At 43.0% G+C, this 13,740-nt stretch overlaps 1 protein-coding gene across 2 annotated transcripts in view; it reads right to left on the reverse strand.

Moving 5' to 3' along the window:
* ADAMTS17 (ADAM metallopeptidase with thrombospondin type 1 motif 17) overlaps positions 1 to 13,740 on the reverse strand; it is a 157,051-nt gene that overhangs the window by 113,115 nt on the left and 30,196 nt on the right. For both annotated transcript variants that reach the window (XM_015638750.3, XM_015638749.3), the window contains exon 7: positions 7,817 to 7,860. In XM_015638750.3, the coding sequence (XP_015494236.1) occupies positions 7,817 to 7,860 (44 nt within the window). The remainder of the gene's footprint in view (positions 1 to 7,816; positions 7,861 to 13,740) is intronic.

Below are 13,740 nucleotides of genomic sequence, written 5' to 3' on the forward strand. Positions count from 1 at the left end.
CCCAGAGGGGTTATTTATAGTGCACTGACAGCAGGTCTGACACCGTGGAAAACAAACACTATTTATCTTTCCACAACCTTTTATAACAAAAGGGGAAGCAAGAAGCAGGGTGAGCTATGAAAGCAGAATTGATGATTTTATTTATGATCATTCTGGTGAGAACCCCCCAGAGAAACAAAACCTCAGCAAAGGGAAGTGATGGAGCTGCGGAGTGAAGCAGTGCAGCAAGCATGGAAAATCTCCATTTACATGGATGAGGCAGGAGACAAGAGCAGAAACACTACAAACCCCAAAAGACACTAATGGTCTGTCCACAGACCAAATATAATGAGCTTGTTCTGCTCATGTCTGCCTCAAAGGCTTCTCAGCCTCACACACACAGTAGCCAGGAGCAGTTCCAGAGCTTTTCCTGACAGTTGTTTGGCAGTGTGGGCTTAGCTGGACATCAATTAGGCTCCAGCTTCTCTGTTTGCAAACACAATGACCCCTTCTCGAGATAAACAGCAGAGATTGCTTTAAATCATCATTAAATGCTGCTTAGCCATAAGCTAAGCCTTGGGTCTCCAGCAGTGTCCCACAAATCATCTCTAATTTAGAAAACAATTGAGGCAACAAAAGATGTCTAGGAATGAAAACTATAATTCAGAAGTTCTGGCATAGTATATTCAGGAGAACCAAAACACTAAGATATGCCTGTCATACAAAATGAAATATTAAAAGATTATATTTCTGATTGTTTTTTCTCCGTGCCAGCATGCAAATGTACTGAATTGCTTCTGAAGGACACTATCCTGTAAATTCACTGGGAATTGTTAGTTCAAACAGTCATAACAAGTTTTCTTCCCCCAGAGTGATTGCATGTCAAAGCCCCAGACGTAGCAAGAGGGTGAGGGATAAAAAGATGGGGTGAGGAACATCACATGCAGGTATCTGCCCTTTAAGCTATAAGACCAAAATTCCCAGGTGCTTTGTGTACATATCTATATAATTCACAGACAGAAATGGCCCTGGAGTGGAATGCAGGACATGTTTGCACCTGCACCAGTCAAGCTGCACAATGATTTAGCACATCAAGTGATTTATGAGATGGAGTTGAAATCAAAGAATAAAGCCATAGTATCAGAAAAAATATCAACAAAGTCATGGCAAATATTTTCCCTCATGACTTGCTCCTTTCAATAAAGGCAGCAGAAAGAAGCTCAGTTACCTACCAGGGGTTTGGGCTGGAGTCCTGGATTCTTGAGGGGAAACAACCATAGTTCTGGTAGCCACTGAATTTTTTGAAGAAAGCCAGGCTGGATGGGACTGGAACAACCTGGTCTAGTGGAAAATGTCCCATGGCACAAGGTTGGAATAAGCTGGGCTTTAATGGTCCCAAATCATTCTAGAATTCTATGATAATTATATCAAGATGCATTTTATTCTAACAGTAATTCAGCACCACCCTGTAATAATGCTGAGTTGTGATGGCCTGGAGAGTATTTACTCAATAATATGTTGCCTGGTAATGTACTATGGGTCCTTTCCACAGCATTTTAGACAGTTGCTCACTAGCATTTATTGAAACACATCCCAGTGAACCATTAATAAAACCATGGGAGAAGAGAAAGCTTTCAAGCTAAAATCAGCTTAAACATCCAGCACCAACTTTGGGGTGAGCCACAACAAAGACAAAAGTTCTGTCAAAGTCTAAATGTCAGGAGGGAGCAATCAACGAGAAAAGCAAGATTTAGGATGAGCAGAGACACACTAACAAACTAAAGCAGGGTGGGAAATTGATGGGAAGATTTTGGACAAGCTGCCCTACATCTGACAACGACTATGAACGTATTTCAGAAATCAGCTTAAATATCTACGAGCATTAATTACCAGTAGCAGCTTGATGGAGGACATGAAAGGCCAGGTACAGAGCAGGAAGTGTGTTATTCCTCCCTGCTGACAGTGTTTAGTTCCAGCTCCCTGAGAACAAGCTTCAAACACACACCACGCTGCAAGGCCACTGTTTTATCTGCTGGGATGGGTGAGCATGACAGACAGATAAATAATGGGAAAATAAAAGGGCCTGAAGCACATTTTGGGGCTGCAAAAGGAGAATGATGTATTGAGGAGAACTAATGAGGAACTGCTGGAGGTTTATGAAGACTGAAGTGGAGTAAACGTAGGGAAATTCCGTGACCTCGGTGGGCATGTCCCGCGGTCTGAGTGATGGAAAACAGACCCTCCAGGGCCTCTGGGAACAGCAGCCTCTGGCTGTCCAGGCCCAGCTGAACAAAGACAACACAAAAGAACAAAACTGAGCAAGAGCTCCTACAAGCTCTGAACTAACCCCAAAGAGGAATAGGGAAAAAGGAAAGGGAAGGGAGTTAATCATGAGAGCAACTGAGGGTCTGTGAGACCTCAGAGCTGGGAACTGGAAATAGATGGAAGAGGGAAAAATGACAAACATACAGAAAACCTCTAAGTAATCCTCTCCCCACTGAATTTGTTTTAATTACCCAAGTTATTTCCTTCACCAAAGACATGAAACAAAGAGAAATTTAAAAAAGCTGAGATAACTGTGAGTCAATAGCACTCAACCATATTGATAAATTCCCAAAGAGAAGAGAGATCAACCACGTACTTTCTACAAAAACTCCTTGCAGCAGGACAATATGAGCTTCCAACTAAGAACAGCCAAGGAGATCAAGAATCCACCAGTGCCCTCAGTACATGGAATGAATAAAGACAAACATAAACAAGACTACTGAGATGCAAAACAAACCCAAAGGCAAATAAAATTCAAATGCTCTACTTTCCTTAACAATAAAACCAGAATGTAAGATGGTATCAGGAGGGTTGCATGTCTCAGTCAACATCAAAGAACAGGACCAGGATCCTGACCCAAATGAAGCCACCACCAAGATTCTGAGTCTGGTGTAAACAGGATTTTCCTCTGGTCTTCAGTACCCAATGAGGCAGCCTGGCAAAAGTCATGTCCCCAAAACAAGAAAACAAAAAAGCACAGACAGGACACTGAATCAGGCAGAGCAAGGGTTACAGCAGCAGGAATTCCCAAATACCTGAGTGGATGTGCTTATCCCAGGGCTCTATGAGATTTATGTAATCTCATATTACACTTGCTTGGCACATTAATTTTTAGTGGGAATTTGGAAGAGGAGGGATTGCTAGCTGGTGAAAAAGAAGCTGGAAGGCTGTGGTGGGTAGGTTGGGGCCTGGGAGATGGTAGAGATGAATATACCAAATAGCACAGTTGAGCACAGTCTGGGTTGTGCAGCATTTATTCCCAAGCAACCAAAAGGCAAGGGGAAAACTCTCCCACTGCACTGGACCACAGCTCCCTATGGTTTCCTAAAGCCAACAGCCTGACTCTACTGCCCTGCAGAGCCAGAAGTGACAGAAATTTGCAGTGCTATGAAGTCCTTTTCTTTCCCAAACACAAACTCAATGGTGTTTCTTTAAGAGACATTTTAACCTCCAGAAGGTTCATTTTAATGTATTAAGCTGTGTTTGGGTATGGTTTGAAGGACAGTCCCAGCAAGGCTTTTGCTAAAGCCAGGCACTGCTGCTCTAATGAATTGTTTTAAGCAGCAGGTATTTCTATTTATTCTGGCATCAAATAAAAACCCGCCCTGGAATATACAGAAACATTCAACATGAACCACTATGGAAAATGTTTTTAATGTGAGAATTCCTTTTCCACTCAGAGAAAACCAGCTAGTTTTTTCCCTTTCCTTGGGGATGAATTCTCTGTTGTGACACTGGCAAAGCACTGGAATCAATATGACACAGGGAGGAAGATTTAAATGAACAGTACAGGCAGTATGACCAGAATTGTCTCCTGCTATGGACAGGTCAGCCAGAGGTGGCAAATCACCAAGGAAAAGGTAAAAATGTGCAGTGTTTTGAGGTGTTTAACATGGAATAAAAAAGCCTACTTGGAGACACAGATCATAGATCCTCTTTTGCCAAACCTGGGCATATTTTGAAACACTTTATTGTGATAAACAGCCAGGAGATGGGAATGTTTTTCTCCAAACACTGATTCACTTGTGGAAAGAGTCTGGAAAACTGTGTTTCTCAATCACCTCCACTTTGTGCTTGGTTTTCTCCAGGCAGCTATTCCTCCAGCTCAGCCTGCCCCTCTGCAGTACACACACTTACTCTGCTTTCTTTTCCCCGACATCAAGCCACAGAGGAGCACATGTGACTGCAGCAGAGGTAAAGTCATTTTTAACCAGGGCAATTTAAGGATATTTAAGACACATTCTCATTTTCCATTTCCCAATTCCACACTGCCCCCAATTTTATTATTAGCTGAATACAGGGAAGCTTCAGCTTGGATATGGGGTAACATGTACACTGAGGAATGAAGGCCAAGCTTTGCCTTGAAATATGCAGGATCATTCCTAACTAACCGTAAAGCTGCTTATTTGGCACTGGCAGTGGAAATATTGAACGAAAGGGGCATTCTCAATCTGCTTATGTCACAGAAAGGTTGGATTCTGACAGTGTGCAAGGCTCCAAGCTGCAGCCTGATATTAATAGCAAGACATTAAACTCGCAATTTGGCTGGCTCGGAGGCAGCTCCGTTGGAGCAGAGATTTTTCTGCAGGAAACGGCAGCTCTGGTTGGAGTCACAGCACGAGGGATGAGCCCAAAACAGACTCAGGAATTTTGAGTGGTGTGTGACGAGGCTGTGTCACACAAAGAGAACCTTCCTGCTCAAACTGAGGAGTGCATCCCACCACAGAGGCTGCTGGAACACAACTGTTCCACAAAGGAATATTGTTTTCCTTCTGTTCACCTCCTTTGGAATCCATCCATTCCCAGGCCTAACTTACCCAAGCAAGTGGGACAATGAGCATTAACAAACTGTTTCTCACACAAACATGGTTCTGCTCCATGGTGCAGACAGTGGGGTATCACCTCACCAAGACACACCTACACATTTTCCCCATTTTTGAGCTTGTTTTTGCCATTATGTAACCCTCCACACTACCCTGGCAGCTGGGCCAAGAAAATTTGAACTAAGTCCCCAGAGCAACTGGTTTCAGTGAGGGGCCCCTGCCAGAATACAAATACAAACCTCCTGTTGCTGTTTTCTTGCTGTGTCTGCATGGCAGGCAAAGATTCCAGGCAGGTTTTTCAATATGGATCTTACAGAGCACAAACGAACACCTCTTATAAGCCATTTAAAGTTTGTAATCCCACTTCCCAACAGCTAGGCCTCAAGGCTTCTACCAGTTAAGTTTTGCTTCCTTATTTCTCACAATGTAAAGAAAATCAAGAATATTTGCCACTGAAAATAACATTACCTACAACACTCTGATTTCAGGACATATAATCCAACAAATTCCTTAGTATCTCTTGAACATGATGAAGCAACATTAGATCCTGGACTTGTAGTGCCTCACACCCCTAAGAACCCCACACTCTTCACAGACCTCCCTAAGCCATGCAATCTCCTGTAGCTTTGCACTCAAAATCCTCATTTCACAGAGGTAGACAGAAGCATTCAGAACTCAAGTCACTTGCCAAATGTCACACAATGAGTCAGTGCCAGAGCTGGGAATAGAAATCAGGAGTCTAAGAGTTCAGATTCTCTGCCTTATATAGAGCAGCAGCCTCAGTCCCCTGGCTTAGGAGGGCGGCTGCTCGCTGCATTTACAGGATGGCAGCATTGGCATTGCAAGGGCCAACCTCAGCCATAAGGGTGTAAAAACACACATGCATCTGCTGAGAATATGTCCTTCATCTGTTCAGGTGTAAAGCAAGAAATAAAAGCAAGTTGCTGTTGTAGAGAACTTTGGGGAGTGCAACAACCTCAGCATAACCATTAAGACCAAACACAATGTCACTCACTGGACTCACTTCTTGCTTCCACAGGCAGTGCTGCTGATTTGGAGAGGAATATCTGGGAGCTGCAGTGAGAAATGGGAATCTGGCAACAGCAGAAATGGTTGAAACACCGAGATAAATCTTCCTAAGCCAGTATGGAGGATCAGTGGGCATCTGCCTGTCTCAATTGTTGCACTCCTATTAAGCCCAAGTCAAAACCATGCCACACTGCTGCTCATATCACCCAGGTATGTGCACATGGCACAGAACTCTGCCTATTAAAAACCTATTTATTTACAACTGACACCTGCTTTTTTCAATCCTAACAAAGGAGGAAAAGTGGAGAATTTTTTTGAATGGTTAAAATTACCAACACTAATCACTGTCTCAAACCAGCTGCATGTCACAAAAGAATATTCATTAATTTATTCTTCCTCTGCCATGAAAAAGTGCAAATGGCACAACAAGGCCAAATGGGGCACAGAAGATACATAAGTGAAGATTTAAGTGCTTTGCTGACACATAATCAAACTGTCAGGGGAGAAGGCAGGAAAAGCAGGATTGAAGAGAGCAAAGAGGCCTGACTGGTTTTGTCCCATGAATATTCACCTAAATATTTTGGAAAACTATGCTAGAAAGAGCAAGGGAGTTTAATCTTCTTTGCTGTGATCTTCTACTTTCTCCACTGCAGCCACAGCCTGCAGCAAGCTGCAGTACAAGAAATAACTTGGGTATTGTAAGAACAGAAGAGAAGTCATAAAAATATTTCCTTAGTCATGCTGTCTCTGGTAATAAAATTCCCTGAATAGAGATCTTCAACAATGGTATCTTTAAATGTGGAAAGAGCTCTGACTTTAGTCAGCATGTGTCTTCCATCAGTTTCTCTCTTTTTTTTATTTTTAACTTCTTTATTTTATCTTACCACAGCCACCAGGTACAGGCACAAAGTGTAAAAATCCTCCTCACTGGAAGTGTTTTCCACTGGACACAGAATAAACACATTGTGAGGGATTCCAAATGGAAAAAACCTGGACACAGAGGCCAGTCCTTGCTTGTGTGTATGTGTCCTCCAGCTCTGTATTTCCTCCTTTCACCAGATCCCCACACCAGGAAGGGAAGGAGCTGTGTTCCATGGTGTGCCTTCCACAGGACTCCTGCTGAAGGCACTTCCCTCCCTGTTCTGCATCACCCACTGCCCATAACCCCTGCAAATGTCTCCCTAAACACTGGAGTGTAAGAACAGCTGAAAATTAGGATTCACTCCAAGTTTACACAGAATGGAGGATAAGGGGCCACCTGACTTCCAGGCAAGTCTGAAAAAATTCATGCCATCATGCCAGAGAGGATGTCGAGCTGTGCCTCCAAACACTGCTGCCACTGTGGGGATTAAAAAAAAAAAACAGCCCAGGAGAACACTGAAGGTTACTGCTACCTGAGTGAAATAAATAAACAAAGTATTTAATGTGTAGGATGTAAGGACCCTGTGTATGCAGGCTTTGGATACAAGCAAAGGCAGTTAGGAAGTAGGAGGAGCAGGAGGCTGAAAAGATGATTTAACTTGGCATTCCTACAATGAGGTATTCTTCTCCAGTGTCTGAGTGCCAGCTTGATCTGGGAATGTCACACAGGTTCTTACAATGGGAAATACACTCCTTAGTTAGCAGATTCTTGTTTGAGGCGAGAGAGAACTGAAAGGAACATTATACAGACACACCAAGAGGCCGTTTCTTCTGCATCCACTCCAAAGAAGCAAAAATACTTAAGAATAACTCATGAACCCAGAGACCTCCAGGGCTTAGAAGGGGTTAAAATTTAATGGCTTATTTATAGCTCATACCCTGCTCAGCTAATCCATATTTGCATCACAGAAGTACACAGAACAGCAAAACCAACATTACAGCAAACCAAAGATTGCCCAGAACACTGCTCTTAGCACAGAGGTGCTATCAAAATACCCTCCCTTAATTCTTGCACTTACCCACAGTGTCACAAGGCTCGTCTTTGTGCACGCAGAAATCTGTCCTAGAAAGAAAAACAGAACAGAAGTGAAATGTATCCTGGGCCTCCAGACTAGGAAAAAGCAGTGGTGCATGACTCACATATCATGGGTGTTGAGGTCTGGGGATTTTGTAAGGCTGCTGTGCAGTCTACATGATGACAACACAGATAGCAGCCCTGATTGCTACTGAGATTTCAGGCAATTATGAGAATCAGCCCCATGTACCACAGTCCAGTTTAACAGACTTAAGATTCAGCACCTAAAAGAGCCCTGCCTCAGTCTGAGATGTCACACTTATTCCACAACTGGATTAAAACTGAAGCTCTTTGCACAAGAGAATTGTAACAAGAATGAGCAGACACCCTGTGGTGCACCCTAAAAGACAGTGGCAGTAGGAGATGTGTGGGGCACAGCCCAAAGGCACAGAACTAATAATATGTACCCAGAAATTCCCAACTCTTCATTAGAATAGAAAAGAACATGAAGAAAGCAGGACTAAACAGAGAAAGACAGATGTTGACATGGAAGAAGAAAGAGAATTTCAGGATTTTCCTGGTAATTGGCAAATTAGCTTCAACTAAATTTATTATTTGCCATGTTATGGTTTGAATCCAACACAGAGATGTTCAAGAGACTCCATTTGGTTCCCCACATCTCATCAAAGCAGGAGAAGATACTAGAGATGCCAGTGGCACCCATAAATCAACAAGGGATCCATGGAGCTGTATTAAACAGAAACAGAATAAAAGCCTTGAAGCTCACCATCAAAGCAGTGACACATAATGTGAGATGATTTTGTACATGAGATTCCTCATGACAGAAAAACGAGTGTATGGGGGAAGTGTTTTATAACCAAATTAATAGCTTGAATACATTTCAATAAGCACTTAGACCAAAGTTTTAGGAGCTCTCTTCATCAGGGCTGCTTTGCAGCACAATCCACAATGAAGAGGAGCTGCAGAGAACCATCAAATGTGCTAAAATATTTCAGAAGTTCCTTAACCCAAGGGAAGCTGAGGAACTGTACTTTCTATCACCATGGCTTTCCTCACCCTGGGAGGAGACAAGAGAATCCTATTAGTGCATTTGGAGTGTGCCATTAAAAATGCCTGAGTCCCCATGGGATTTAGGGTTTAAGAGTCTGGCAGGAGGAAGATCAAAAATACTTTGAGAAAGATAAATACTTAGAAAAGGAAAATATTTAAGAGAAATATAAAAATAGATAAAGAGTTCTCTTTCCTTAAAGAAAGTTATGAAACTGGGGTTTACAGGAAAAGGGATTTAAGGCCCAAGACTGTGGCTGATGAATCTAAACCCTCCACACCAAACTCCTTTGAAAACCACAAATCAAGCTGTCAAGGGCTTGGAAGGAGAGCACAAACAGCCATTACCAGCTCTTGTTCAGCAGACATTGAAAACCAACCATGCTTCAATGCAGAAAAACCATAAGAACCATCAAAGTGTTAAAAAATCAGACAGGAACCAAACAAAAATCGGAAGCTACGACCACACACCGGCCCCAGCTTTCATTTTTCACTGCAGCCTGTGTCTGGACACCTTGGCATTCCAGCCTTCCCAAGGAAGACTGATGACAGTCTCCTGACGGAGCTGGCACCAGCGCGCCTGCTCCACTTCCCAGAGCCAGCTTGACAGAGGTTTATTTAAGGACTTATTATGTTATATAAACTGCTAAATCAAACAGATGCTTTTCTTGTGACAACAGATAGCTGAACTATTAGTGGATGGCAGGAGGCCACAGCTAGAAAAGCCTCTCTCTCTCTCTCCAGAGTCTGTCCAGCCCTGCAAATAATGCACAGAATTTCTGCTCCTCATGCTGTCCCACACCAAAAGGTGTCTGGCACTTTTTGGCAGCCCCACAGAGGAATGACCACCATGCTATTAAATAAGTGGTCTGTAAATGATCCAGTACAACTTGCAGATTCTCCTACAGAGGTAGAACAACCCTTGTATGTGAAGAGAGTGCTGTGATGCTGTTTGGTCAGGGAAGGGCTTGAAGCATATCAGCAGCAGAACTGAACATGGCTGGCAATTCAAGTATAAAACCTGCTCAGCCCATCCTCAAAACTGTCATAAACACAAGACCAAGAGACTCCATCTTCTATTCAAATATATGTACAAAAAGCCCAGGATTTAAACCATCTGGATCATTGCAATTATTTTATCCCAAAACTCTATGGCCAAACAAAAAAGCACATCCAGACTTTTAGTCACAAACCAGCTCAGTGGGTCTCAGTCTTCTTCCAAAGGCAAGGAGACACCTCATCATAAATCCCATTGCTGAAACTCCAGGAGTCCTTCCCTGGCAGCCAGAGGGAAAACACAACATGGAAAGGTGTTCACAATGATCTGTCTCACCTGTGGCTCAGTCACACCAGTGATTTAAATGACCCCATCCTGGCACCTGAAACTAATCTGCTTTTAAAAAGGTTTCAATACTAGGTGTCTCTCTGGCACATTTTTGAGCTCAACTGCAGGGGTAATTTTGAAGTGAGAACTTGATATGACTGACACTATAATGATAGTCAACAATGCAGAAAAGATACTTTAATATTTATTGCCTGTGCAAAGGTCTCTTATCAGAGAAGTATAGTTCTGTTAGCAGATTTTTTTAAAGAGCTGTGTTTAAATAAAACTTTTACTCCAGGAGCTGCAGTTCAAATCCAACATCTGACCTTCTCTCACAAGATCTTGGATAATATATTGAAACATATTGAAACCACAGCTCTAGCTGTGAACCAGTTTTACTCTTCGCTTTTAGCCACTGACTGAATCAAGCAGGACATGAGTTCTCATCCTGTGACCTGTGAAATTCCCAGTCATTATCACATGTGGTAGCCAGCAGAGGTTTCCATTAGCAGAGTACAACAATTCTCAAAAAAATGACAAGAAGTCAGTTGTTTTGTTCAATAAAAATAGCCAGAAGAGCTCAGAACTCCTCCTACAGTCACTCTTCCATCTGGCTCCCACCAACTGGAAAAAAATACCTAACTGTGCTAAGCTAAACTCTGCAATTCAGGTCCTTCCTGTGAGAAAGAAGGACAGTAGTTGAACTGTGCAACAGGAATAAGAAGCATTCTGTTAAGTGGCCATTCCCAGCACCCTTCAAATGTCATCTTTCGACCAGTCTAACCCTGCAGGGTCATAAAGCTAAAGGACAGAGGAAGCTGGTACAGTCCCAAACCTGCCAAAATAAACTTTCCACATCCATAGCTACATTCAGCAGCACTATGTGCCCAGTTTCCTCCATGCACAGTGAATTCCTCCATTTGCCCATTTAATGGGAAGGCAAAGAGCTGGAGAAATGTGGAAGCGAGGATGAGGCTGCAAATGGAACAACCACACCACTGTGTCAGGAAAAAACAAGTCTTTGCTTACAGACAGGTCTGAATCCTGTTCCTGTCAGTGCTGGGATGTTCTTTGCTCTGCTATCACATCACCTACAGTCTAATAGGTGACCCAAACACCTCCAGCCAGGAGCTGGGATAACATCAGTGTGCCTGAAAATTTCCCAGGGAATGCAAAAGACAGAGGGATCAAGAGAGGGAATGTGTTTCAAATGAGACATGCTTCTAAAATCACTAAGATACAGATTCTGCAGACAGAAGTTATTCTGGTCAGCTGCCTGTTAAAATATGAAGTACACTATCCAAAGATGCCAGAGACCTGAATTTCTGGAAGTTCAAAACCAGAACGGGAATGAGAAAAGTCTGATGATTATAGAGACCACAACACTATATTCAGACCTTCAGGGCTGTGACAGATTAATCCCACTGTCTCACTTATTTACTAAGCTGGACAATGCATCCTGTTCCACAGACACAGTGTGTCTCTCACCTGGAACTCAGGTGGATACCATTAAAATCCCACAAGAGGGATATTTGCCACCTAAATAATCTACTTTTGCATACAAATGAGGGTATGGGAAGCATCACTTAGAGGTGAAATTTCAAAAGGCAAGCATGCCTTGGTGTTTCAAATGAACCCAGTCAGATTGGAACCAGAGGGATTTCTTCAGAGCTTGACCCCAAAGAATCTGTTTCTAGTCCTTAAAGCAGCTGCAGCTGCTGAAAATTCAGCTTCTGCTTTTTCTGGCGCAACTGCTTGTGCTGGACATGCTGTTGCTCCCACATCCTCTACCACTGGTCCATCTGTACAGTCTGGGGAGGGTCCAGGGACACACACACATAAAAACACACACACACACACACATTTCCAAAGGCAAGAGGAGAAAAATCAATTTCCCTGAAACAGGAATGGGGCTGAAGGCCCAGAAGTCTTCCAAAGAATGCAGCATCCTCCATGCAGCAGGAGCAGAATGGGTTAAGGATGACAGGACACAGCAAGAAGGAAGAAAATACTGCAAGTACACACTGCTGGCCTCTCCAGCAGCAAACATGCTGCTCCTGTGCACAGCTATGTGCTCCTTGGCCTAAGCCTTCTCATCGAAGCTCAATCTGGTTTCTAACCCAACCAAACCTGTACTTTCCCAAATATTCCCACTGCAAAACCCTACAAATCCATTGAACAATTCCTCCTACAAATTCTTTCTACAGTTCTTCCTCAGAAGCCTGTGTCCAACACATTTAGCCTGACATTATGCATTCAGTTTTGAGAGCTGCAGAGATGAAATGCTCTGCTCATTCACCCTGCCCCATGCTCGGAGCCCATCAGCAGAGATTCTCTCTGCCTCACTTGTCATGCAGGACAACTGGATACCCAGATGAGTTTAACAAAAATGTTAGTTATTTATTTAGGCCCTGATCCAGTGGAGCACATGCTTAACTATAACCAGGATGTGCAGCCTGTTGACTTCAAAGGAACTATTCCCCCTGTCTAAACTGTTAAGTATCTGCACAAGTGCCTGGTGGACTGCAGTGAATACAGAGGAGGGAGCAGGGTTTGGGGGAGCTGCACACACGTCTGTGGAGGAGATTTCTCAGGAACTTGTTGGCTTCATGCCCTACTGACCAGCTCTTTCACTGAACACTCACCAGAATCCCATGGATAGTTTGCAGTGGGGCTGTTAACACAAATCTAACACAAGAGATTATTACAATCAGGATGGCAGTTTATGCACAAACATGTATTTCTACTTATTTTGTTGGCAGAGAAAATAAGTGACAGAGGTGAGTAATATCGACCTGCAATACAGACATCTCAAATTGGGGAAGAAGGGGGTAGGAAGTAGTGTTTTTGTAGCACAATGAGCATCCACATTACACCATAATTTTGAGCTCACTGTAATTATTCAGAGATCACTTCTGTAAAAATTAATACTTGTTTTGCATCTTAAAGGATGCAAAAGAGTTACAACACCATGAATTTGCTACTCAAATTTGTACTGTGGGGAACATGTGACTTGCATTGCATTGTGAGTTTGAGCTCAGGTAGTTGGAGGAAAAAAGACTGTTGTCACTACAACACCCTTTTCCTAGCTTTATCTGATGTGTTTTATACACCAGTAAGTTCAGAACTCCAGGGTGCAAAGAATTTTGATCAAATATTTCTACAAAGATCATTTTACGTCTGAAATAAATGCAGGAGTTTTCAAATACACAAACCAATCAGGAATGACACCCCTCCTCTATCTCAGTTGTGATAGAGAAGAGTTGTTAAAGTGGTTATTTCCTTGGGCAAAGAGGGAGAAAATTAATATAGTTTATGGTATTTCTCTCCCTCTTTCTTTAGGAGATAACTCCCTCCCCATCTCCCACTGCTGACACTGTCTGCTCCTCTCAGACTGCTCAGCTGATTGATCTCTAATTGCACACAGAGCACCTGAGCTCAGCTGTGTTCTCAGTTCCACACCTCTCTCCTAGGAAGGAGGGCTCCAAAACCTCCCCTATTTTTTCCACTCCTACCAGCTGGTGTGAGAAAAAAGC

Source organism: Parus major, chromosome 10, assembly GCF_001522545.3.
Source record: "Parus major isolate Abel chromosome 10, Parus_major1.1, whole genome shotgun sequence".
In the NCBI taxonomy this organism is placed as follows: Eukaryota; Metazoa; Chordata; class Aves; order Passeriformes; family Paridae; genus Parus; species Parus major.